The sequence below is a fragment of the Momordica charantia genome, assembly GCF_013281855.1.
Source record: "Momordica charantia cultivar OHB3-1 chromosome 3 unlocalized genomic scaffold, Mcharantia_2.0 BLBB01000003.1, whole genome shotgun sequence".
Lineage (NCBI taxonomy): Eukaryota > Viridiplantae > Streptophyta > Magnoliopsida > Cucurbitales > Cucurbitaceae > Momordica > Momordica charantia.
Window position 1 is genome coordinate 20,422,083 of NW_028275161.1, and position 22,472 is coordinate 20,444,554.

The following is a 22,472-nucleotide window of genomic DNA, read 5'->3' on the forward strand; positions in this document are numbered from 1 at the left end:
ATGTTCGAGTTGTTAAACATAGTTCATGTTTTAATTTATTCGTTCAAAAGTATAAGAATTTAAAGCTCCAATATAAGATAAATAAAAGCCAACATGAACTTAACTGAATGGGCTAAGGCATTTATCTCTAATTAGAAAGTTGTATGTTTGAATCTACGCCCCTTACATGTTTAGACAAATCAACAAATGAACAAAAAATTACACTATTTTTTTTGATATTCAGGAGAGAAAAATTACAACAAATTAACAAGTGAATCTCCACCACCCAACATGTTTACATTTATCTCCGAATTGAGTCATGGATTTGTGTTAAAAAAATGAAAAAATATCATTTATTGTTCATACATGCTCGTATTGGAAAGTTATTTAGGCCATGTTATACAAAGTGAGTAAATTATTAAAGTTTACAACAAATCCATTAAATTAGAACGAGACATTTGTAAACTTCTCTTTAAAATTAAATAATTGTGGAGGGATGTACTCAACAAAAATTATAGAGTGGTACCATCAAATTTTTGTTTTAAAATTGTACTGCAAACATGAATTTGGTAGTAATTGATACCTATCTCTAATCAAAATGTGTTGAGTTCGAATTTGGTAGTAATTGATACCTATCTCTAATCAGAAAGTGTTGAGTTTGAATATCTCTACCCTACTTATATTTTAAAAAAAAAATTTACCAAACTCTTTTAATTAATAAAAATAATAACATGCACGCTATAAAATAATAATAATAATAAAAAATAATAAGCGCATATTAAATAGAGTTGAATTATTTAATGTGGGCTATTTAATGGGCCGTAAAATAATGGGCCGAAGCTCAAGCCCGTAGGGCACATATTAGCCCAAAGAGTAGACTGGTAGTTATTAGGACAGTTCCTACTTTCGCTTATCGTCGCCATCAACGGAACGGCGGGGTGGATGATGGTAACATAGGTTTAAGACGGAACCGCGCGGGAAAATCAATGGTTGTGAATACTACGGTGCTGAGTTCAATATTTTGATAATAGTTGAATATCTGCTTTCCAGCTTCTATCTTGTTGCCATCTTCGGTTTTCACCACTTTTAAGTTCCGATTGCACGAGAGGGATTACCAGAATTTCAGAGCTGGGAACAGAATACGTCAGCTGCAAGGGTTGCAGAAGTTTTATCGTATAGAACTTTGTGTTCCGTGGTTCCTGTATCCTCTGTTCTCCTTGGCGAAGCTTCGGAGGTGAGATACTGTTGTTGATTACTAGGTTCGGTCATTCTCTGATTTTATCTTCCCTATTTGTTGTATTTGAACGAAATTAGGGTTTTATTTTGTTTCACACTGTTTAAGTCTTCAAGAAATATGAATATAAGTGTATTTAGAGGTTTACTTAGTTGGAGTTTTCTTCATTTTGTTTTACTTGCAGATTTAGGAAATTTCATGAACTGGGTTTTCCGCATTCTATGGTTTTTAGCTTCGTTTTTCTGAGAAGTGTTTTCTGCCGAGGTTTCCGTACAGGTAAGAAGCTTTTAAGTCCAGGCACCGAGGATATCATTTGTAAAGCAGTTTGTGTTAATCTAAAACAGAGAAGATGGAAATTCTTAGACCAAGTATCACCAAGTCTCACAAATTCGTTAGTCTGTCGCATTGTTCGCGAGTTTCGGACTTCTCCACACTTAGCTTTAGAATTCTACAACTGGGTTGAGACGAGAGACAACTTTTCGCACTCGTTGGAATCATGTTGTACCTTAGTTCATGTGTTGGTCAATTCCAGAAACTTCAATGATGCGCTGTCTATAATGGAGAATTTAATGCTTAAAAATGGTAAATCGCCATTGGAGGTTCTGGAAGGGTTGATTGGTAGCTATGAAATTTGTAATTCAAATCCGGCAGTCTTTGATGCACTGGTGAGGACTTGCACTCTGTTAGGGACTGTGGAAGGTGCCTACGACGTAATCAAAAAGTTGAGAGAGGAAGGTTTTTGGGTAACGATTCATGCTTGGAATAACTTCTTAAATCAGCTTTTAAGGTTGGACGAGACTGATAAGTTTTGGAACATGTATAAGGAAATGGTGTCCTGTGGGTACAGTGAAAATGTGAATACTTTTAATTTGCTTATTTATGCCTTTTGTAAGGAGTGTAAATTACTAGAAGCAATCTCTGTAGTTTATTTGATGTTGAAGATTGAAATCTGGCCTAATGTCGTTACTTTTAATATGATCATTGATAAGGCAAGTAAAATGGGCGACATGGTTCTTGCTTTGAAGCTTGCAAGGAGCACTAGGGTAATTTCAGGAGGCAGTGTATTGCCCAATATAGTTACTTATAATTGTATCTTGAATGGGTTCTGCAAAATAGGGAGATTAGAGACTGCAGAAAATGTTCTTAGTGAAATGATTAAGCTGGGAGTAGACTTCAATGTGAGAACATATGCCACTTTGATAGACGGGTATGCAAGAAAAGGGAGTTTGGATGTAGCATTTAGGCTGTGTGATATAATGGTTGAATTGGGGTTGATTCCAGACACTGTTGTATATAATTCCGTCATCTACTGGCTTTATATGGAAGGAGAATTAGAAGAAGCTGCTATTCTACTCTCTGACATGATTAATAGGCATATCCTCCCGGATCAGTTTACCTTCTCAATCCTTACGAAGGGGCTCTGTGTAAATGGATATCTCAATCAAGCACTAAGAGCACATGATCACGTTCTTGAAAGAAACCTCGTAAAAGATGCTTTTACACACAACATTCTCATCAACCATATGTTACGGAGCCAAAATAAGGCAGGTGCCAAGCAATTATTGAGCAGTATGATTGTTCGTGGTATCAAGCCTGACACAGTTACTTATGGAACTCTGGTTGATGGGTGCTGCAAAGAAGGAAAAATGGAAACTGCAATTCAGATTTATGATAAAACAGTAAAGGCAGATGGAAAATCCAACTTGGTGGTATATAATTCTATTTTAGATGGTTTGTGCAAGCAAGGTTCAGTAGATGCTGCTAAACTTTTGGTAGACAAATTGCAGCAAAGCAGTTTCCTCGATGCAGTAACCTATAACACATTGCTAAATGGATATTGCATCAATGAGAACGTCGAGAAGGCATTTGCATTGTTTCTAGAAATGATTAGTGTGGGGAGCTTGGTGAACAGAGTTACTTACAATATAATGATAAACTTTCTGTGCAAGATGGGTTTTGTCCTTGAAGCAAAGGAGCTGATGAGAGTAATGACTAACCAGGGGATAGTCCCGGACTTTATAACATATACGACTCTCATTACCAATTTTGTTAAGAGTCGTGGCCCCGAGGATGTAATTGAGTTACATGATTACATGGTGCTTAAGGGAGCAGTTCCTGATAGGCAAACATACCAGTCTCTTGTCAGCCCCTGCCTTCAAGAAAATGTCCAAGGGTAGCTGGCAGGACGTAGTAGGGGCATGCGCTTCTGATTATTCGACGTGACATCCAGGGTGGATTGCAGCAGTAGGATGAACGATTCCAGCAAAAACATCTATCATTCCCAAATGATCAGGAAATTTTGATATCCGTTGCTCCAAAACTGTATCATATAACAAATGCAAGTGTTTTGCCCCTTGTATTCTTGAACTGATCAAATGCAAAATATTACTTGTAAATTGTAATTACAAACTCTTAGATAATTTTGGCACTTGTATCATCTGTCTTAATTCTACTTTTCTCAAGTGCTAAAATTACATTTCAGGTTCTAGTAATTCCAACATTCTTGCCTTGGATTATGTAATCCAATTTCCCAGAAATGATCTTCTTCGGCTGTCAGCCTTGTCGCCCATCAATCTCCCCTCTGATGGCAATGTGTCATAGTTTATAGAGACCCCCACATGTGCTGGAAGAATGTTTCTGATAATTCTTCTATGCTACGCTGCCACTCAGTAGTTGAGTTTTATTATTTCTTATACTTTCTCTGAAGTCTCTGATTCCAGGAAAGAAAAAGGTTGGCAAGATTTGCCTACAGAGAGAATATTGGCAGGAACTAGAAAAATTGCTGAAAACTAAAAATCCTGTATCCACATCTCAGCCACCACGACAGATGGAACAATGGACCCACCATTACTAATTGAATCAATAGCTTGCCTCCGGCCTTCTCAACTGTCGAAATCGTTATCCTTAAACCTCATCCTCTCTCAGTTCTCTACTCCACTCATTTCCCACTCCTTTCTTGCGAACCAGAACCACCATCGCCAATGAATGAAGATAAGACTTTACCCGAAGAAAAACCAGAACCCCCCTTTGCAGATCCTCTTCTCCGCCAAGCCACAGCTCCCTCCCCGGCTGCTACACCATGTCTTGTTCCAATCTGACCATGTGGGTGTCTTCAAAACCCACCGTCTCTGATGCATCATCGCTCTCTTCCCGCACTTTTCTGAGCCCTTTTCAGCTTCCTTCCCAGAGTTCAAGCTCTAGCTATCCGTCCCGACCATGGTCGGTTTCCCCGGTCCATTGTGGTCTCCGGGATCTCCGAGACCGTATCGACTCGGTGAAGAACACCCAGAAGATCACTGAGGCTATGAAGCTTGTTGCTGCAGCCAAAGTCCGCAGGGCTCAAGAGGCTGTGGTTAATGGAAGGCCCTTCTCAGAAGCCCTGGTTGAGGTCCTTTACAACATCAACGAGCAACTTCAAACGGAAGACGTTGATGTTCCTCTAACCAAAATAAGGCCTGTCAAGAAGGTTGCATTAGTCGTCGTCACCGGCGACCGTGGTCTTTGCGGTGGTTTCAACAACACCATCATAAAGAAAGCCGAAGCCAGAATTTCAGAATTGAAGCAACTGGGTGTTGAATACACCGTCATCAGTGTTGGCAAAAAGGGAAACTCCTACTTCCTTCGCCGGCCTTACATTCCAGTGGATAAGTTTCTCGAAGGTGGCACACTTCCTACTGCCAAAGAAGCTCAGTCCATAGCTGATGATGTTTTCTCGCTCTTTGTCAGCGAGGAGGTTGATAAAGTGGAGCTTTTGTACACCAAATTCGTGTCTTTGGTCAAATCCGATCCAGTAATCCACACCCTTCTTCCTCTCTCGCCCAAAGGAGAAATCTGTGACGTAAATGGAATCTGCGTGGATGCTGCAGAAGATGAGTTTTTCAGGCTGACGACTAAGGAAGGGAAATTGACAGTGGAAAGGGATGCAGTAAGGACAAGCACATCAGATTTCTCTCCAATTTTGGAGTTTGAGCAGGACCCAGTTCAGATCCTGGATGCTTTATTGCCTCTGTATTTGAACAGCCAGGTTTTGAGGGCACTGCAAGAATCTCTGGCCAGTGAGCTCGCGGCTAGAATGAGCGCCATGAGCAATGCGTCTGATAATGCTTCTGAGCTGAAGAGAACTCTGTCGATTGTGTACAACAGACAGCGGCAAGCCAAGATCACTGGGGAAATATTAGAGATTGTTGCTGGTGCTAATGCCTTGACTTAATCTGGTCACTGTTTGTGTATATTTCTCCCGAAAATATTTGCTTCCCCTTTTCCTTCCTTCCCTCCTTAACATACTTCAATCGGTGTTTCCATATTCATGATATCATTCAATTATGCAATTTTATAGAATATATGCAAAGTCATCTCGTTCTGCTTCTTTGTTTTCCATTGAAACTTCGTTAACTCTTAAAAATTTATTCCCAAAGCTACAATTCTTTGATTTTATAAAGTCGCGTTGTGCTTGTCTTTGTTCTTTCAAATGATTTGGTGTACTTCCTCGACTTCACGGTCGGAATGGATCTCGTCTTATAAGACAACTTTTGCCTTTTAAGCAGGTCTGAAAACAAAGAGTAAAAGCAAATTTGTTCGAATCACAAATTTTTTGCATGATAAAATATTTTGTAAAAATAGTACAAAAAAGAATTAATATTTCAATGATAATCAATTATATAACATCATAGCTAACTTAAACATAACTCAATTAATTAAGATATCTATTAGTTCGAATCTAACCTTCACATGTTGTACTAAAAAAAGATAACATTAAACATAACTCAATTAATTAAGATATCTATTAGTTCGAATCTAACCTTCACATGTTGTACTAAAAAAAGATAACATAAAATGATATAAGATTGAAAAAATTTACCATATTTCTTTTTTAGCTAGGAAAAAATTCTTTTATATATTAGTGAGTAACATGTGAAATGTTTAGTCCTATTTTACTATATAGCAAATAAATTTAATTGATTGTCACGATTAAAACATCTAATTAGAAAATTAGTATATGATTTAATTTTATATTTTTTTATGTATTAAATAGGTAAAAATTAACGAACTAATCTCTTACATCATCAAAAAAAAAAAAAAAAAGAGAGAATCTTCCTTTGGCAAGTAAAACCAATTTGCATTTACTTCGCTCATCCATACAAGGATGAAGAAGATGAAACATCTTTTGGAACTTGAATGGAATGATATAATTGGGCATTAAATTAATATTGATGATTGTTTATTACTATATAGTATTGAAAGGGAAACATGAAGCGTGTAGGGTAATGCCGCTGGATTGTTTGGTTCTTTTCTCCCATTTTCTCTTCGATTTTGTTTTCTGTTGGTTTTTTATTTTTTCCTCTTTCTGAAACCGAACTTTCTTAGAGTATAAATAGTAGGTGGTCTTAATTTCTAATTTTACAAAATTTCTTTTCTGGCTTGGGTAGATCTTTACGGTGGCATTTAATAATTTTTACTAAATATATAAAAGAGATTGTTGAATGACTAATTAGCCTCCAAATTTATATTGGAAAGGGTAAAAAGGAAAGGGCAAAAAATGACAAAAAAAAGTTTATTCCTATATATATATATTATATATATATATAGTAGGGTATTAAATTGAAATAAAGTAGGGTATAAGTATTCAAATCTAAATAAAGTAGGGTATAAAATTGAAATAAAGTAGGGTATTAAATTTTTTTTGAACCATGTGGATTCAATATCGAAATGAAGGGTGAATCAATGCCAATATAAACATAATTTAGTGCTGAATGAACTTACTCTTGAAGATTTAAATTATCATATCCCCAACTTACTAAAAAGGATGTATAAAATTTGATAAAATATTAAAAATAGTATTTATTAACAAAATATTATTGACATAATATTAATACTAATTATTGTTATCTTATTTAAATAAAAAAGAAAAAATTGTTATCCTATTTTAAGGAGACAAAATATTATTTATTGCGAATGTTATAATTTATATTTCGAAATGAAAGTAGAATATTTGTGCGTTACCAACTCGAAATAAAAGTATTAAAAAAAAGAAAAAAGAAACTCGAAATGAAATCTATCAAATCAGTTAACCAAAAAAAGATAATCATCCCATTAGAAACTCCCTCTCTCTTTCATTCTTAATCAGTGATTACCGCGTAACTAAAAAGAGAATATTCAGGACCAGTACCATGACGTGGCACGTTACCATTTGATGTGGCAATTTCTGATTGCTCCCTTCTATTGGCCGCCCATCACACAAGCCCTCACCGCTCTTCAGCCTCCACACCCAAAACCATTTCCCACCGTTGATTTTCTGATTAAATTACTTCTTCCATTTCCACTTCCAACCAAAAACCACCGACTCGGCTGGACTCATCGACGGTTATCTCGTGTCCGACCTCTGTTGGCTGCCTCGGATGCACGGTAATGAAAAATACGAATGGTTGAGAGCGTGCCCATTCCACTCCCCTTTTGCTGTTTATCGCCGGAGCTCTGCATGGTGTGTTCTTATGAAACTTTCGTCCTTTTCTCCATATTGGGTTATGATTTATTTTATTGTTCCTTCTTTAATTATTACTCAGTTGTGCAGCTCCGGAGGCGGATTGATCGGGAGCTCGATCTGAAGCTTGTTTCGATGAATTTCTGTTTGAGTTGAACCCATTACCCGAGAGCAAGAGTAGGAAGCGGAGTATTCTAGCTGTCGTCCTGCCCCTTATGGAGGTGGCTCTGCAAGCTCATGTGTCGCGAAGTTGGAGGACGACGAGTTTCAGTGAAGCAGGCGCAGGGAGTTTGAAGTTCAAACTCTTTCATGGAAATAGAGCGTCGTCTACTACTTCTAGTACACTGGTATTTTTCGCTTGAGTTGAATTGTCGTTGTTTCCATTCTTCTGTATGTTTTCATTTTCTGCTTCTTTGGTTATTTGGTGATTGATTGAAACGATGTCCATTTGAGTTAGAAGTTGTCGTGCTTGAGATTTGCTGCGTAGTTTCTATCTCGAGTGGACTGTTTTTCATCATTCTATTCGTTTTCTATCAGTTCGGAGGATAGGAGTAAGCTTAATGTCGTACTTGAGAAAAAATTTGGAAATGCATGATGAGACGATGAATTTCTTAACCACAAGAGCAGAGTTCTGGAAGACTTGCTCATAATCTGTTCGCATCACACCACTTGCCTTGCTGAAATGTCTTACTTTTCCTATTTCTGACATTTGTAATCGAAGTTGACGTACCTAAACCTTTCATTTCTTGCTTTACCTTTATGGTTCAGTCTCCCTTGTGGTTCAGAGGGCACCTTGTAGCTGGGACGTCGTTCAGAATTGTTGCCGCTGCACGCCAGTCAGGTTATCATTCAGTTTTTCCGTTTATATCTCATAGTTCTAACTTTCTATCCATCATTATGATTAAACTGAAACTGAATCATTGATAGATTCTTCAAGGAAGAGATCTAGGAAATTGTCAACAGCGAGACTTGAAAGCTCTGCGCCCAAGGGATTCAAACCCAAAGCGCCTGTGGGAGCAAGCACCCCTAAAACAGATCGAAGTCGAGATGGAGAGAAAGAAGGCTCTGCAAAGCTAAAATCTGCTACACAAAAAGAGCCGCCCATCCAGGCAACACTTAAATTGAAAGTAGGGGATGAGGAAGACATAGCAGGTAAAATTTCGCTGGAGGATGAAGATGTACAAAAAGGTATTGAGAATCATGCAGACATTAAAAGTTCTTTGACAAGCAAGTCTACTTCTGTTGGTGAAAATACTGCAGATATAGAAAATGGAATGGTAGGTAGGTTTAGTGGGATAGATAAAAGATCACGGGAGAAAGAAGTGGAGAATAGACCGGATGAAACTGTTTCAGATGTCTTAGATAACTATGCGGATGATGAACCCCTCAAGAGAGAAGAAAAGTTAACCGAGGAAGATTCTTTAAAATTAAAGTTGGAGATGGAAGCAAATGCAAAGAAACAGGAAATTGAGAGACTGGCCGAGGAAAACTTCTTAGGTGGCAATCAAGTGTTTGTTTTTCCGCCAGTTGTAAAACCTGATCAAGATATAGAAGTATTCTTTAATAGGAGTCTTTCCATTCTGAATGACGAGCCAGATGTTTTGATTATGGGAGCATTCAATGACTGGAAGTGGAAATCTTTTACCATAAGGTTAAACAGAGCTTATCTAGACGGGGATTGGTGGTCTTGTCAGATTCATGTTCCCAAAGAGGCTTACAAGATAGACTTTGTCTTCTTTAATGGGAAAGATGTATATGAAAATAATGATAAAAGAGATTTCTGCATATCTGTGGAAGGGGGAATGGATGCGTCTACATTTGAAGATTTCTTATTAGAGGAGAAACGTAAGGAACTAGAAAGGCTTGCTAAAGAGAGGGCTGAAAGGGAGAGACAAGAAGAAGAGCTGAGACGAAAAGAAGCAGAGAAGGTTGCCAGTGAAGCTGACAGAGCACAGGCGAAGGCAGAGACTGAAAGGAGAAGAGAAATTTTAAAACAGGTTTTGAAAATGGCAGCAAGGTCTGTTGATAATGTTTGGTTCATTGAACCTAGTGAGTATCAAGGTGGGGATTCAGTCAGGTTATACTACAATAAAAGATCAGGTCCGCTGGCTCATGCCAACGAGCTTTGGATTCATGGTGGGCATAATAATTGGACAGATGGATTGTCCATTATCGAAAGGCTTGTCTTTTCAGAGACAAAGGTCGGTTGTGATTGGTGGTATGCTGATGGTACGTGTTCTATTCCTTTTATATCTAGAGCGCTGATGGCAATACGTAGGCGTACATGTTAATTTACTCTGATGTATTAACTGAATGGAGAAAATTTTCCAGAAATGCTACACATACTTAGAGCCTATACTATAGGTCTTAGACTTTTAGGTACCGTTTGGACTTTTAAGTACCTATAGATCTTACGATGGAAAGTGCTGGCCTGAAAAATATAAAACCCTTATTACCATCGATCTTGTTGCTTGGTTTGTTTTACATGCCATGCCTTTTTACATCAAATAATTGATATTCGACTGATCAGTCTTCCAGAAAATTTTCACAAGTTCCCTCCACTATAAAAAGGGTCCTTTTTAATAGATATTTTTTAACCTGGATTCCAGTGACACTGGCCTACCTTGAAAGATCATGACTGTCGTTATTGTCAAATTAGACAAAATGTGCTCTTCTTTAGCTACCAAAATGAATTGTCTGCCTGTGGTCCAGGTTGTTTAATCATTAATGGATCGGGTAAAAGATGTTATGCTCTGTGGTCTTCGCGTAGCATCTCTTCTAATGGCCCTACAAAGATGTTTGAGGGGATCACGAAAAGAGTGCTGTAAATTTAAAGGCACTCTCTGCTTAAGAGGAAAAAAATTAATTTACTCTTGGGGTTTTTTCTCTTTGTTTTCAGGGTAACGTTGGATGTTATTTTTATAGTTAGCATTGAATTTCATCATATAGACACAACCATACATTTTGCAGTAATTGTACCTGATCAAGCCATTGTTCTGGATTGGGTTCTTGCTGATGGACTACCCCGAAATGCCAATACTTATGATAACAACCATCGCCATGATTTCCATGCAATTGTTCCAAAATCCATTTCTGAGGAGCTTTACTGGGTTGAGGAAGAGCACCGGATTTATAGTAAACTTCAGGAAGAGAGGAGATTAAGGGAGGAGGCTGCCCGTGCCAAGGTCAATTCACCAAAAATTTATGGCTGACTTGTTATTTAATTTCCTTTTGATTTTAAGTAACAATTCTACACCTATATCTTGACAATAAAACCATAATGTGCACAAAATTTTTGGTCGCCCTTTCTTATATATTGGCTCAATGAAGATGATATCAAGCATCAACCTGAACTGCTGCGTATTTTCTTTATTTGTTTTTATTTTATTTTATTTTCTTAAGTGATTCTGTAGCTTAGTCTAGGTGGGATATTCTTGTTTTGCCTTAGCCTGCTTAAATTCTCCTCCTCTCATCCAAGTTTTAAGCAATCTATCTCTCTCTCACAGCTACTGATTTACATATTTCTTTTGTTTCAGGCTGAAAAAACAGCACGTATGAAATCTGAGATGAGGGAAAGAACCTTGAAAAACTTTTTGTTGTCACAGAAGCACGTAGTGTTTACTGATCCTGTTGAAGTTCAAGCAGGAAGTCCAGTGACAGTTTTTTACAATCCTGCCAACGCACCTCTGAATGGAAAACCTGAAGTTTGGTTCAGATGTTCATTTAATCGTTGGTCCCATCGTAAAGGTCCATTGCCACCACAGAAAATGTTGCCTGCAGATAGTGGCAGTCACGTGAAAGCCACTGGTGAGACTCCATTTCTATAACCTTTTAATCATTGGGTGAGATTAGAGATGTCCTTGATGTTTTCTAACCAGTCACTTTTGCTGTAATGTTGATGCCTTGAGATTCTCTCTTTTTTCGTCTCTCGGTACGTCCCTTACAAGATTTTTGAACATATTATTTTCCTTTTGTTTCTGCAGTTAAGGTTCCACTGGATGCATATATGATGGATTTTGTATTTTCTGAGAGAGAAGATGGTGGGATATTTGACAACAAAAATGGCATGGATTATCACATACCTGTGACTGGTGGAATAACTAAGGAACCACCATTGCATATTGTGCATATTGCTGTAGAAATGGCCCCTATTGCTAAGGTAAACTTTTGATTCTGAGTTGTTTCATTGTTCAATGTCTTCTTTGTTCTTTTAAGGTTAACTAAGTAATCTTATTTGAGCAGTTCTCAAACTACATAATGTTAGTGTGAAACTGTTAAAATAGTGGCTTCTATTGGAGTACTGTTTTGAAAAGCTATTTTATGAACTATTTTCTTCATTATTTTTAGTAACCTACTATTAAGTGGGGAAATCATAATTTTTTTTTATCAGACCTTCCTTTGTTCAAATTTCCCCGTAATGTGATATAATTACCATATCTTTCATTAGAAGACAAGTGGTATACCCCCAACTCCCCACCTTTAATTTTACTCTTAAGGATTTCCCCACCGGTAAGGTTATGTTCTAAAAATGAAATTAGAGAATCTTTAGAGACGGCCCAATTGACGAGGTTCTAATCGGCAGGACCTTTTGGAGCACCCTCAGTTGGGAGTAAGGATTCGTAGTGTTTAAGCTAATTGTAGTTATTTGATTGTTTCTATCAATATAAGACTAGGAAGGGGTAGTCTAATTCAGATCTTTATCTTTGGAAACATTATTCTGCCATAAGTTTCCAACCCAGTCCTTTGCGCTTTTCTGGGTTTATTTATTTATTTATTGTTATTAATTTCTTAATGTTTACAAAATAGAATGGTGAAAGCACGAGAACTTTTTCCTTAAAATACAAGGATGAATATATACAACCTGCAGGATTTATCCACTATCCTGTCCTAGTCAGAACCTGAGAACATGAGAACTTTTTAGTAATTTGCATTCAGAAAAGGGAAAAAAATGAAATGAAAGGGTGAAGATCAAACTACCATGCCAAAATGTAAGAGAGCAGATAAACATGCACGATTATTGATTGAGAATTGCTACCACTTTCCACATTGTCCCTCTGATACATCAGCTTCTAATTTCTGGGATATTGTCGTGATAAATATGATTTCCCCTTTTTGTTAATGCAGTTATTGCTAGAGAAAAATACTCATTTACATTTGTATCTGTCTTATTTACTATGCAATTCAGGTTGGAGGTCTTGGTGATGTTGTGACCAGTCTATCCCGTGCCATTCAAGATTTGAGCCACAATGTGGACATTATTCTTCCTAAATATGACTCTCTGAACCTTAGCAATGTAAGCTTCACTGCCAGTTAGTTTATAAATCTCCTTACATTTTAATCTTTCTATTACTGGATATGCATACACATGGGTTGTCCCCTTTTTTCACTTTTTATCTTGGAAAGAACATGCATGCAGTAAACGAGAACCTTGAAGTATGTGCAACCTGCTTGGTCTCATTGTAATGATTTCAGCACAAGAATTTTGCTAAGAATGGCTAATGATGTATTGCATGATGTGCAACCTGCTAGCTGCAAGATTGATCAAGTTTTTGCCTAAACTGAAATTTCCATACTTCCTCCTTTTTACCATATCCTCGTGGCCTTTTAAAGATGCACATTACGAATGCTTTAATATCTTGAGATATTGTAAATCCTTTTTTTCTCGATTGATCTCTGCATAGGAGCCTTCGTGTCTTACTTACTCCCCATATTCTGAACATGTCAACGATTTTGACCAAAAAATTTCATTATGTAGGTGGCAAATTTTCACCATCAACAAACTTATTTTTGGGGTGGAACAGAAATAAAAGTCTGGTTCGGCAAAGTGGAAGGGCTCTCTGTTTACTTTCTGGAGCCTCAAAATGGGTAAATCTTATAACTATGTCATTATATTATCAAGAATGAGTTGTATTGTTTGACTTTCCTCATTATCTCTTCCTTGGCTTTTGATTGCTAGAGGAGAGGATATTTCATATTCCCCTCTTGATTGTTGTGCATTTTTTTCCTTTAGATATATTGTTTCTTATTTCTTGTCTCCAGAAAAAAAAAAAAATCGTTTGATAAACTCCAGTTCCATTTCAAGTTGTTTTTGCGTATGCAACTTCCAATAGTATTGTGCACCAGAAATTATTTTTTGAGAGGATACTCTGACGACAAAACCTCCCTCTATTCTCTCTCCTTTCGTTTCATTTTCTTTTCTTACAAAATCCTTCTATTCGCATATGGACTTAAATAAAGTATCATTTCAAATGATTGGCATCTTTATGCTTGCACTTGAATTTCGTCTTTGCAGGATCATTTCAAGGAAATATCTAATATATTTATCCCCACTTCTTAGGTTTTTTTGGACAGGTTGTATATATGGTTGTAGAAATGATGGAGAGAGGTTTGGTTTCTTTTGTCATGCTGCTCTTGAATTCTTACTCCAAGGGGGATTTCATCCTGTAAGTATTCATTTAACTAAGTACTAATTTTTAATTGTTTTGTTATTTAAGCTTTTGTAACCCGTTATCTGTATTATTAATGAATGAAGCAAAAAATAGAACTTTTATAACGAATAGTGGTCTGAATGTTTAAAAGCGCGCCTGCTCACTTAAAAGTAAATGTCTGGCGTGAGTACTATCTACTATCTAATTATTACAAAGTGGGATATAATTGTTGTTCATATTTATTAATATGTTGAAATTAAATTAATCGCCTTGTGTTGTTCTTTTTTTTTTTTTTTTTTTTTTTTATTGTCCTGCGATTTTAGGGGCATTTCCTTTATTAATATAATATGATATACCATCTATATGTTAGTTTCTATTTGCATAAAAAAAAGAAGGTAAGTTCAAAATGAAACTTTTCACTTCTTTACGTTTTACTTGCACACTTTTTGTTAATGACTTAGAGATATATATTTCCCAAGTAAAGATAGTACAAGATAGTAATTAAAGTTAACCACTTGTTAACTAAATAACAGACTAAAATAACAGAATATGAATAACAAGTCCTAATACGCATCTCTGTGTACCTTGTGTGAGACTGCTTAGGAAATTTGATTTTAGATGGTCCTTTCCCTTCTCTATCTATGCGTGCAAGTACATGTGTATCGTGGTAACAAAGGTTACGTTCTTAATTGTGTTTTGTCTTTGGCAGGATATTATCCATTGCCATGATTGGTCTAGTGCACCAGTTGCTTGGTTATTCAAGGAACAATACATGCACTATGGCCTTTCTAAAGCTCGGGTTGTCTTCACGATTCACAATTTAGAATTTGGAGCGCAGCTTATTGGGAGAGCAATGTTGTACTCGGACAAGGCTACAACTGTCAGTAACTTCACGTTATTAAGCAATAAATAACTTTACATGCATGACTTGCGATGCGATATTTCTGGATATTGTTTAGTTTCCGAATTCTCTGAGGCTTGCTGGTCTATTACTCCTTTTAGTGTAGAATACTTTGTTCTCTGATGACATAAAATTCAACTGAACATATATTTTTTAAGCTTCTTCTTTCTTCAAGAAATTATGCACGCACGATACCTTCCCCAATTTCCTTCTTCAAATGTTTTCTCCTGCTTCAACATCTTTAATTATTACCTTGATTTGTAGCCTTTTCTACAATTGCTTTGTGTTGTTTTAGTTTTTGCTTCATTGGAATTTTCATCTACGTGTGTGTATATGCAGGTGTCTCCTACATACTCGAGGGAGGTCGCAGGAAATCCTGTCATTGCTCCTCATCTTCACAAGTTTCGTGGCATAGTGAATGGGATTGACCCTGATATATGGGACCCATATAATGACAAGTTTATTCCTGTAAGTGTATATAGTTCTCTTGGTCACCTGTTTTTCTTCTGTTGCAACTATTTTTGTAGGTTTTCTCAATAAAAGTTAACGCAGCTAATCAAATTACCTCTGAAGTCATTGTGTATGGGCGCATAAATGCAATAGGTTAAGTATGGTCTCATAGTTTCAAGGATTCTCTTGTATGGATTTTCACTTTTTACCCTTGGATTGCTGTTTTCCTCAAAGATTAACTTAGCAGTTAGCATTGTGATTATGGCGTTTGAAATATTTTATCGCAAACCTGACCTAACATGTTTTCTTTTTTGGAACTTTATTTCCAATGTAGTTTATTCTGATATCTATTTGTACAAAATATGCAGGTATCTTACACTTCAGAGAATGTCATCGAGGGAAAAAGAGCTGCTAAGGAAGCATTACAACAGAGACTTGGCCTAAAAAGGTCTGATCTTCCTTTAATAGGAATTATCACTCGCCTGACTCATCAGAAGGGAATCCATCTCATCAAGCATGCCATCTGGCGAACTATAGATCGGGGTGGACAGGTTTGTCTTCCCACGTTCCTTTGATTTTCTTGAAATTAACAGGATGCAATGCTTGATTATTGTTTCAGTGTTAGCCCGTCTTACTAAGAAACATAATGAGGATTAGCTCCTTGATGTATGTTGCTAATTAGGTGTGTTGTGATAGGTTGTGTTGCTTGGTTCAGCTCCGGATCCACGCATTCAAAACGATTTTGTGAATTTGGCAAATGAATTGCATTCGACTCATGGGGACCGTGCTCGCCTTTGTTTGACTTATGATGAGCCTCTTTCGCACTTGGTAAGTTGATGCAAGAACTCAATTCAATAGGCTACGACGTTCTTGCAATTTAATTATTAACACGTCTAATCAATGATTGCAGATATATGCTGGTGCGGATCTGATACTGGTCCCTTCGATTTTTGAGCCATGTGGTCTAACTCAGCTCACTGCAATGAGATATGGTTCAGTACCTGTTGTTCGAAAAACTGGAGGTTTGGGCAATATTCCCCCCCCCAATAAAGAGTGGCACACTCATTTTTAGCTATCTGTTTCTAAATAGAGTTACTTTGGCTCATAGTTACTTTTTAGCTTGCCATTTAAAGTTTATATTTCTATCAGTATTATATGTAAATGTAATAATCGAGTGAAAAAACCATATATAGCTAAATAATGTATATTATAATGAAAAACGTCTATTTAAAATAAAAAAAAGCCGAACAGGGCTAAAATAAAATGCCGGTGGAAAGATCTGGTTGTAAATCAAGGGATAATGCTCAATTTAAAATACATTTATCATATTTTGGAAGTACTATGCCATACTCGTCTAAAATATGAAGTTGTAAAATCGTTACAATTAGTACATTGAGAAACAGCGGATTAGCCATTTCTGAAACTTAGTTAAACGAAAACGCAGTTTTTATTTCAACAATTCACAATTAATCATACACTAAAGTTTCTGATTATTATTGTTTGCAGGACTTCACGACACTGTATTTGACGTTGATCATGATAAAGAAAGAGCACAAGCAGCAGGCCTTGAACCAAATGGATTCAATTTTGAAGGAGCAGATCCATCTGGTGTTGACTATGCTCTTAATAGGTCAGTTGAAAATTCATAACTGATGAGTGAGTTTCTTCTTCATACGAAATTTTCTGCCGTTCATGTTCTTTTCTTTATACTGCCTGTCTAAGCATACCATGGAAAGGTGAATTCAAATGACAAACTCTTCTACCTTACCCGCTGATAATTGATTACTATCCATTTTCTTTGCTACTCTTTCATTTATTTGGTTATAATGTGGGAAAAATGTTGAGAGTGGTCGGTAGCGATGAACATTCTAGCATTGCATATCGCTCGTCGAATCCGATCAAATTGGTTGCAGATCTACAACCATCACGCTCTCCCATTCTTATATACATGTTACAATAGTTTGTTTTCATTTCAGGGCAATCTCTGCATGGTACAACGATCGAAGTTGGTTTCATTCATTGTGCAAGAGAGTGATGGAGCAAGATTGGTCTTGGAACCGACCTGCTCTCGACTATTTGGAGCTTTATCATGCAGCAAGGAAATGAAAAACAAGATAAACAATAGAAAAGCAGAACGATATCAAACTCAATCTCGCTCAACACTCATCGTCCTGTACAGGTTTAGTTAATAATTCTTGCTTTCATTCCCCCATTTACAAGGATCTCTTAGTCACGAACTGGTTGCCCTTGCCCTTAGGCCAAGGAATACATGGTAGCATGAGATTTAGAGTTCAATAAATGATCCATCTTTCTGTACATCGCAAACATATTTCAGCTTAGAGATAAATGCAGCATTACCTTTCTAGTGAGCAGCTATCTGTTCTGATGTCTCCAAAACTAGAATCTGAAAATAAGATCAAGTGGTTTATGTACAGTCACCTGTTCACCACTGAAAAATGACCATTCTTTTTTTAGAATTTATTATTATTTTTACGGTCGAAGTTGCTTCTGCTGGGACAGCCATGGTGGTGGGAATGATAGTTTTGAGACTGGCTGTGCGGTGCTCGTAAACCAAAACTTTTTGGACGATTGCAATTGATTTTGATTTCTAGGCCCCATTTAATGCTCTTTATCTCAAAGACAAGAATAGTTCATAAGATTTTGGGAAAAAAAATGTAATAAGAAGGGGAGTGGAATTTTGGTGCGCTTAGATCAACTAAAATTTGAAGCAAGGTGGTCCTTTTTTTATCCTTATATACCCAAAATTTCCTATTTTTCTAGTCCTCCAGCTACCACCATAGAATTCCTCTTCTAGTAACTATTTATTATTCAATAAAAATAATCAATTGAGATATATCGAAATCGAATCACACAATCTAACAAAAAGATCGATTGTGGGTAATTTTTTCTCTCATAATTTTTCTGGGTTGGTATAAATGGGTTCTCCTTTTTCCCTTCATTGATGAAAAGCTTACCCACCTAGTGAATCTAATTAGCAACTCTTATCATACTACAAAATCCAAATTATTGACTTTAGGTAGGGCCAAAATTTGGATTGTAGGCAAACTTTGAATGTGCAGATAATAATTAACTCCAAATCTTTATTGAATTAACACATATTTTTTGGAAAAGGGAAAAATGCTGAAAGTTGTAAATGGAGTTTTTGAAGTGTCACGAATGGTTGCCAAAAAGTTGAGCACAATTTTGGGTTCACAGCCAAGTTGCAGCCTACGGTGGGTTTCCTGATTGGGAGACTTCCTTTTCAACCTCTTCTCTTATCCTCACTTAATACAAATGACAAAAAGCCAATGCCTTTTCCCCCATTCTTACTTTACCAACGAATCAATTTGAATATTTTGATGTTTAACTTTTGAAAAAGGGCTCCAAATTGTTAATTGTTTGGTAAATAGTTGAGAGATAAAAGATAAGATGGAATATGTTAGAATTACAAATTGTTTAATTAACTTAGTGAATTTGACTTATTACTCAAGTTATTTTTTAAAAAAAAATTGTCTCTTTCTAAAAAAAGTTAAAAAGATATTTGAAAAAATGTCTTTTTTTTAATATATAAATTTACTTTTTCTATATATTAACCATATTATTCTTTTAAGGGATGATGTGAAATTTTAATTTACTGTCCGTTCTTATTTTCTCTTCTATTCAATCCTCTTTTGGTTAACTTAGGAAATTTTGAGTAGAGGTGTGTTTGACATGTCTATTAATATAGTTGTGGTCGATTAAAATATTTTTTAAAAAATTTTGCTGAAATTTTAAAGAGTATTAAAAAGTACATTTAACCAACTAAAAAACTATATAAAAAAGACTTAAATCTTGTTGATTAAGCATTTAACTAATTTTCTTTCAAAAGTATTTATTAAACAAAAATACTTCACCTTCTCCGAGGCATCTCAAATTTTAGAAATTATTGGAGAAAGTCGAAAGGAGGTAGATTGTTGTGTTACGTAATTAGATATACGTAAGACGTTTACTATCTACTTTAGTACACTCAACTGGTTGAGAGATCTATCTCCAACTAAAAGTTCATGAATTCGAATTCCCGTTCTCGAGAGAAAAAGAAAAAGAAGGGGTTTACAAAGTTGAATTCTGCAACCAAAATGGGAAACAAGAAAGCCAATTGTTTCCCGATTCCCAACTTCCCAAGAACCAGGGAAGCTTCAGCACATCAAAGGTTGGGTAGGAGAAAAAGAAGAGGGGGGATGGAGTTGTATTAAATGTATAGGCTCATAAACAACAAAAATTAACTGCGCTATCTCAATGTAATATCTGCAGAAAGAGTACTACGTTGTCCTGAAGCAGCTGCCCCCCCAAGTCCTACGTTGGGCACCTCTCTCTGTAACTCTTCTTTCTCTCTGTAAAAAGCCAAATCAGAGCAGTTGCTGTTGCTGTGTTAGAGGATAAGGTTACAGAAACAAATCACAAATCAGTGAGGCTTCTGTCAGAATCACACCCATCCCCCACTCTCTCTCTCTCTCTCTCTCTCTCTCATCTAACTACTAACACAGCCTTTAATTAGCCTTACAATTTTATTTTGTTTATAATGCTACACAGAGAGAGATAGAGCATCAAATGCTCTGTCTTTTTGATTTGTTCGGTCACCATTAACTGTGTTTCCTCAGACGGGGTTATAATGGCTTTTCCTGTTGAGTAAATTGTAAAAGAAAAAAGAAAAGAAAAACATAATGGCTTATTGTCGTTTTCCTCTTTGTTCTGCCAATTGCCACCACTTTCCCTTGTCCTTTCAATATTTACAAAGTTCATTTCCATATTAAAAAAGAGTGAGAATGTGTAATATTGGGAAACTGAGATTCTAATATCCCATCACTTTCTTTTATTTTCTTTTTTATTTTCTTTTCAGTTTTTAATGGGCCATTAGAGTTAAAAGGAAACCCCATCTCTGATCTCTCTCTGTCTTCTCTCTGTTTTTGTGGTCTCCTTTAAACCCTCCCTGTCTTTTGCCACAGTACATTCAAAGCGGTGATCTTCGTTGGGGATTTTCAGACCAACCATTTTCTTTTCTTTTTTACCCCTCTTCTTCATTTACAGCTTCTCTGTCATTATTCGGCTACTTTTGGGATTATGCACGAAACCCATTTCAGGAACTCTTCAAAAGCTCTGTTTTTTTTTCTAGAGGGACTGTGACAGAGCCTGGGTAGAATTCTAGAATCTATAGTTTTCTTCTTTTTCTCCTGCTCCATTTTTATTCTTCGATTTTATAGACGACTAATCAGTGTTCAGTATAACTATATATATTGGGTCGAAATAATTTTACTTTTTTCTCTCATAAACCAGATATCAATGGCGAATTGGAGCAGCGTCCCGAGAAAAAGCAATGGCTTCAGTGAAGAATTGGAAGAAGGAGAAGTATGGAATTCTGTTGAAGAAAGAGAAGATTCTTCAGATTTTAACTCTAGAAAGTCCACAGATTATTACTACTCATCTTCTAATTCTTCTTCTTCCACCACGTGGCGTGTACCCACTGCTCCAAAAATGATCCCAAAATCCATTTCAACAAGAACCCACGAAACCCAGATGGCGGCAAATCGATCCTCTGCTCCGGTGGACATTCCCGATTGGTCCAAAATTTACGGCAAAATGGGCTCATCGGCCGGCGACCGTTCCTGCGGAAAAAATGACGACGGTGACCAATACGGCGGTGAAGAAGACGACATGGTGCCTCCCCATGAATGGATTGCTCAGAAATTGGCAAGAAGCCAAATTTCGTCTTTCTCTGTGTGTGAAGGGATCGGAAGAACTCTCAAGGGGAGAGACCTCAGCAAAGTTCGAAACGCCATTTTAACAAAGACTGGTTTTTTAGAGTGATGTTTAACAGTCTCTGCTTTCTAAACCTAAACGGCAGAGACGATCATCATCGTTTTGTTCTGCGTTTTTCTTGTTTGCTTACTGCAATTTTTGTGGTCTCTTAGAACTTAGAACAGAGTTTCTAGAAAGAAAAAAGATGGAGAATTTGCAGTGTGTCGGGAATTCTATGTGATGCCCAGATGGTTATTGAGCTATTTTCTTTATTCTTCTTTTAATTAATTAATTTTTTTTTTTTTGGGAATATGGAACTGGAGCGCAGTTGTTTATGTTCTGCAAGTTGCTATGTGGAAGGAAGTGATTTTGAAATTTTAAAATTGGGAATATGGAAGAGGATTATTAATGGGTTGTTTAGTTCAAGATCTTATATTTTTATTGTCCATTGCTTTTGCTGAGTGCTTGCTTTTTCCAGAATACTAAGAGCCAAAATGCATCAAACTTTATAATGTTGTCAATGCAATTTTTTAATACATTAAGATCTTCTCTCTCATTCCTATTTGAATATTTCTTATTAGTTTATTTATGGTGCACTCACATAACTGATAGCACCCCATCTCTGCACATTTTCCAGTCTTTCCTTTCCTTTTCTTTATATGAGAGAAGGAAAAAGAAAAGAAAAAATAAATTGAAAACAACCTACTTTCTGAACTTTAGAGGTTGTTGGAGTGTCAAATAGATATTAACTCGGTAACTAAATTGGTTAAAATATCTATCATTGATTTAACGAACTAAAAAAAAGTATAACTTGCCAAATTATTAACTATTTTGAGAGGGAAATACTTTTTTTTATCCATTTTACTCTAAGCAAACCTACCTGCTTTAAAACAACGTTAATATTGTTGTTTGCTCATAAAAGCTGTTTCCTTTTGGCTTTGAGCTTTGTGGGATATGGCAGTGGCATCAAATACATCAAATCAATTCCACAGGCTTTCTGATCCAAATAAGGGTCCACGAATAATGCGATAATAAAGAGGTAAAAAAAAAAAAAAAAAAGAAAGAAAGAAAGAAAGAAAAAAGAGGAACAATCATCCTGCTCCTCTTCCACTGGACAGATTCCAGTTTCCTTGGTATCTATACCAAAACCATGTCGTTTTGATCTCTCAGACCTGACTCACAGATTCTTGGGACTCCACCAAAATGCTCTGCCTTTCCCCCTTTTCCCGG

At 36.5% G+C, this 22,472-nt stretch overlaps 4 protein-coding genes across 5 annotated transcripts; all 4 read left to right on the forward strand.

Moving 5' to 3' along the window:
* The first annotated feature begins 889 nt into the window (after positions 1 to 889).
* On the forward strand, positions 890 to 3,705 carry LOC111010800 (Pentatricopeptide repeat (PPR) superfamily protein). The gene is made up of 2 exons (XM_022284357.2): positions 890 to 1,213; positions 1,398 to 3,705. Exon 2 carries the CDS (start codon positions 1,435 to 1,437, stop codon positions 3,388 to 3,390), a length of 1,956 nt encoding a protein of 651 aa, XP_022140049.1. The 5' UTR covers positions 890 to 1,213; positions 1,398 to 1,434; the 3' UTR covers positions 3,391 to 3,705.
* Positions 3,706 to 3,844: 139 nt separating this feature from the next.
* Positions 3,845 to 5,579, forward strand: LOC111010801 (ATP synthase gamma chain, chloroplastic). The gene has a single exon (XM_022284359.2). The coding sequence runs from the start codon at positions 4,293 to 4,295 to the stop codon at positions 5,421 to 5,423; it is 1,131 nt and encodes a 376-aa protein (XP_022140051.1). The 5' UTR covers positions 3,845 to 4,292; the 3' UTR covers positions 5,424 to 5,579.
* A 1,913-nt stretch (positions 5,580 to 7,492) lies between these two features.
* SS3 (starch synthase 3) lies at positions 7,493 to 17,904 on the forward strand. Of its 2 annotated transcripts, none has more exons than XM_022284536.2 (17): positions 7,493 to 7,691; positions 7,774 to 8,038; positions 8,460 to 8,532; positions 8,619 to 9,920; positions 10,662 to 10,876; positions 11,228 to 11,498; positions 11,675 to 11,850; positions 12,877 to 12,984; positions 13,447 to 13,556; positions 14,029 to 14,134; positions 14,829 to 14,999; positions 15,360 to 15,488; positions 15,839 to 16,021; positions 16,167 to 16,298; positions 16,381 to 16,492; positions 16,977 to 17,100; positions 17,447 to 17,904. In XM_022284536.2, the coding sequence occupies exons 2-17, from the start codon at positions 7,907 to 7,909 to the stop codon at positions 17,574 to 17,576; spliced, it is 3,474 nt and encodes a 1,157-aa protein (XP_022140228.1). In that variant the 5' UTR covers positions 7,493 to 7,691; positions 7,774 to 7,906; the 3' UTR covers positions 17,577 to 17,904. The 2 variants fall into 2 exon arrangements, with proteins under 2 accessions (XP_022140228.1, XP_022140229.1); XM_022284537.2 differs by having other exon boundaries at positions 7,782 to 8,038.
* A 1,611-nt stretch (positions 17,905 to 19,515) lies between these two features.
* LOC111010704 (protein S40-1) lies at positions 19,516 to 21,505 on the forward strand. The gene is made up of 2 exons (XM_022284213.2): positions 19,516 to 20,640; positions 20,781 to 21,505. The coding sequence occupies exon 2, from the start codon at positions 20,787 to 20,789 to the stop codon at positions 21,309 to 21,311; it is 525 nt and encodes a 174-aa protein (XP_022139905.1). The 5' UTR covers positions 19,516 to 20,640; positions 20,781 to 20,786; the 3' UTR covers positions 21,312 to 21,505.
* The last annotated feature ends 967 nt before the right edge of the window (positions 21,506 to 22,472 follow it).

Coding starts and splice junctions, on each gene's coding strand:
- LOC111010800 (XM_022284357.2), top strand. CDS start 1,435: ATGGTTTTTAGCTTCGTTTTTCTGAGAAGTGTTTTCTGCCGAGGTTTC.
- LOC111010801 (XM_022284359.2), top strand. CDS start 4,293: ATGTCTTGTTCCAATCTGACCATGTGGGTGTCTTCAAAACCCACCGTC.
- SS3 (XM_022284536.2), top strand. CDS start 7,907: ATGGAGGTGGCTCTGCAAGCTCATGTGTCGCGAAGTTGGAGGACGACG. Junction 10,877..11,227: donor AGGAGGCTGCCCGTGCCAAG/GTCAATTCACCA, acceptor CTTTTGTTTCAG/GCTGAAAAAACAGCACGTAT. Junction 17,101..17,446: donor GTTGACTATGCTCTTAATAG/GTCAGTTGAAAA, acceptor TTTTCATTTCAG/GGCAATCTCTGCATGGTACA.
- LOC111010704 (XM_022284213.2), top strand. CDS start 20,787: ATGGCGAATTGGAGCAGCGTCCCGAGAAAAAGCAATGGCTTCAGTGAA.